The sequence below is a fragment of the Antrostomus carolinensis genome, unplaced genomic scaffold (genome assembly GCF_000700745.2).
Source record: "Antrostomus carolinensis isolate BGI_N321 unplaced genomic scaffold, ASM70074v2 C13617428, whole genome shotgun sequence".
NCBI classification, from domain to species: Eukaryota; Metazoa; Chordata; class Aves; order Caprimulgiformes; family Caprimulgidae; genus Antrostomus; species Antrostomus carolinensis.
Genome location: NW_010356060.1, coordinates 497 through 3,109, shown reverse-complemented (window position 1 = coordinate 3,109; position 2,613 = coordinate 497). Strand labels below are relative to the sequence as shown.

General features: G+C 49.4%; 1 protein-coding gene across 1 annotated transcript; it reads right to left on the bottom strand.

The window, feature by feature from the left end:
• Window positions 1-6: 6 nt before the first annotated feature.
• Window positions 7-1,178, bottom strand: VSIG4 (V-set and immunoglobulin domain containing 4; the record flags this gene model as incomplete). Its single annotated transcript, XM_010176645.2, has 2 exons — window positions 7-93; window positions 765-1,178. Coding segments are annotated over 2 exons (501 nt in total), but the record flags the coding sequence as incomplete, so codon positions are not given.
• Window positions 1,179-2,613: the final 1,435 nt, after the last annotated feature.

Below are 2,613 nucleotides of genomic sequence, written 5' to 3'. Positions count from 1 at the left end.
ACCCGCTGGCCACGCAAGTCAGGCTGGTCCTGGCTCCTGCCGGCACCGTCAGCCCCAGCTCGCCGGCCCTGATGACGGGCTTGGTCGCCGCAACTGGAAGACAAAACAGATGGTGCCCAGGTCACACCGGCCCTGGTCATGGTGGGGAAGGTCCCCCCCTCCATGGCAGTTTGTTCTCTGGCTTTCAGTGCTTTCCTGGAGGAAGAGGAGCACTGCCCTCCTGTCACCTCTCCACACAGGTTAAGCGCAGTTCACCTGTGCCTAAGCCAGGTGTACACCAGCTATGCCACCTACTGCCATATCACACAAGTCCTGCTCTGTGGAGTGGGTGTCCACCTTGCAGAAAGGCAGCTCTTTCTAGCACACACTGAGGATGCTTGGGAAGGGGAGAAGGCAGATTGGGGTAGTGCAACATCCACTTGCTGCCCCAGTTGGTAGAAGAACCACAGAGTTGACGGCTACCTGCACTAAACCAAAACCAGATCTGGATGTTATCTCAAGCACCATGTGTTCAAGGGGTGCTTGAACCAGTAGATCTAGATTGGGGTGTGTACTACCTGATCTCCCTTTCCCAGTCCATCCCTACACCTCCACGAGTGGAGAAGAAGGACTGACACAGCCATGGAGGAAGATACCTCGACACCCAGCCAGGATGTGGGTGGGCAGCATGGTGTGAAACGCTATTTCCACCAGCTGCTTCTTCTTCTACATGTTCTGTGGATTAGGCTGGCTACACAAGAGCAGGGCTTTATTGCTGGATTTACCTTTGACGACTTTAACTGTAGTGGTCACCTCCTTTGTTATCAAGCTGTTATTTTCAGACCTCCAGATGACTTGACAGGTATAGTGTCCGCTGTCAGGGATTTCAAGGTTCTCTATTAGGAGTGAGGTGTCCCCTGGGGTGTGCTTTGGGACGCTGACCCGGTCTCTGAACCGAGACAACAAGATGTGGTCACCAGAATCGTCCCTCCGAAAGACGGTAGAGGTGCTATAGTCTCGCTCCACACTCCAGATGAGCGTTTGCTGTGTGAAACCTTCTGAGGGCGTGTAGGTACACGGTAAAGTGGTGGATCCCATCCATGTGGCCTGGACCTGGTGGACACTAGACAGATCCAGGAGGGCTGCAGGGAACAATAGTTGGAGGGAAGAAATAAGAATGCAGCAGAAGAGAGAATGTCCTTAGGATAGATGGGAATCACTAGGCAGTGGACGTCAGCATGCAGCTGCATCTTAGATGTGCTGTAGACCACAGAGAGCTAAACCAGGGCCTGTCCCCACCTCACTGAGCATGGGGAAGTGAGCTGTGCTTTGACCTCATGGCCATTTTTATTGTTTCTCTCTGGACACTTGACAGTTCTTAGTTACTTCACAGTACAGAGGGGCACAAATCCTGCTCCTGGTGGCAGCATCACAGCTACAGTCTTTGTAAGACCGTGAGGAACATCTCTTATTCCTGCTCTCTAGCCTCATCCTTTACACCCTACTTCTGCTGCTGGGCTTTCTGCTTACACTTGCACATGATGAGTCAAACAGCAACAGCCTCCTCCCACTGACACGGGATGCTCTGACAACACCACTTGCAGTGTTGGCTTCTCCCTTATCTACAGGAAAAAGGATGAACAAAGCATGTTTATTGCTTCACTGCATTTAACAATGAATGCAACAGTTTTGCATTCATTGATGTCACTATTTTTAATGCAACTTCCCTGATGCTCACAGGACCCCACAGTGGATCTGTGAGGGGAGAAGCACTTCTCTGTGCAGCAGCCTGTCCCAGAGCTAACAGGAGGTGTCAGCTGTGGGGAGGCAAACATCTGTGGCTCTGTGTCCATGGGGACAGCCGAGGGGACTGCTGGGGCTGAGCATAGTGGAAGCTTGTTTCTGACATGGAGCTTTGCTTTTCCTTTACCAGATGACTTTGAGAGGTCAGGCACCGCTCCATTCTTCAAATCTCACATCCCAGTCAAACACAACTCATTGATGTATCAGTTCTTAAAGGTTTTCCATTTCTCATCATCTTCCTCTTTTCACAGACTCCCACCAAGAAAAACTAGGCAGGGTGGAAGCTATCTAGAAAACTGCTCAGAAATACCCTCAAGGCATTTGGTACACTCAAGTTCAAGTATGTTTGCTATCCGCTGTATTCATCTGGACACAATTTTGTTTCAACATCTCTCCCGTATTGTTTTGCATTGGTGTGTGCCATGAAAGAGCTGCCATCATCCACTGACCCCCTGGGGAGCAGCTGCAATCTGTATATGACCAATTTCAACATTAGCAGGGATGACTCCAAAGGAGAGCTAATTGGAAGGAATGGGAGAAACTCAACAAAATAAAAATCCCTGAGACAGCATTTTAAAAAGAAGTATTTCCTTCCAGTGACACTTCTTAAACTGGGATGTTGTCTTCCAGACAAACAAAATCCTCCCACCAGAGGGAGGTGAAAACCTCAAGGACTATGTCAGAGATTAGAAGACGGACCAGATGGATTTGTATTATCTATAACGCATTATAACAGGAAAAAAATGAACCCTCATATTCTGGCCTATTTTCTAAAACAGTTGAGCATCTTCCTTTCTAGCCTGCCAGCACCAGCTGTCCTGGTGGTGTGGA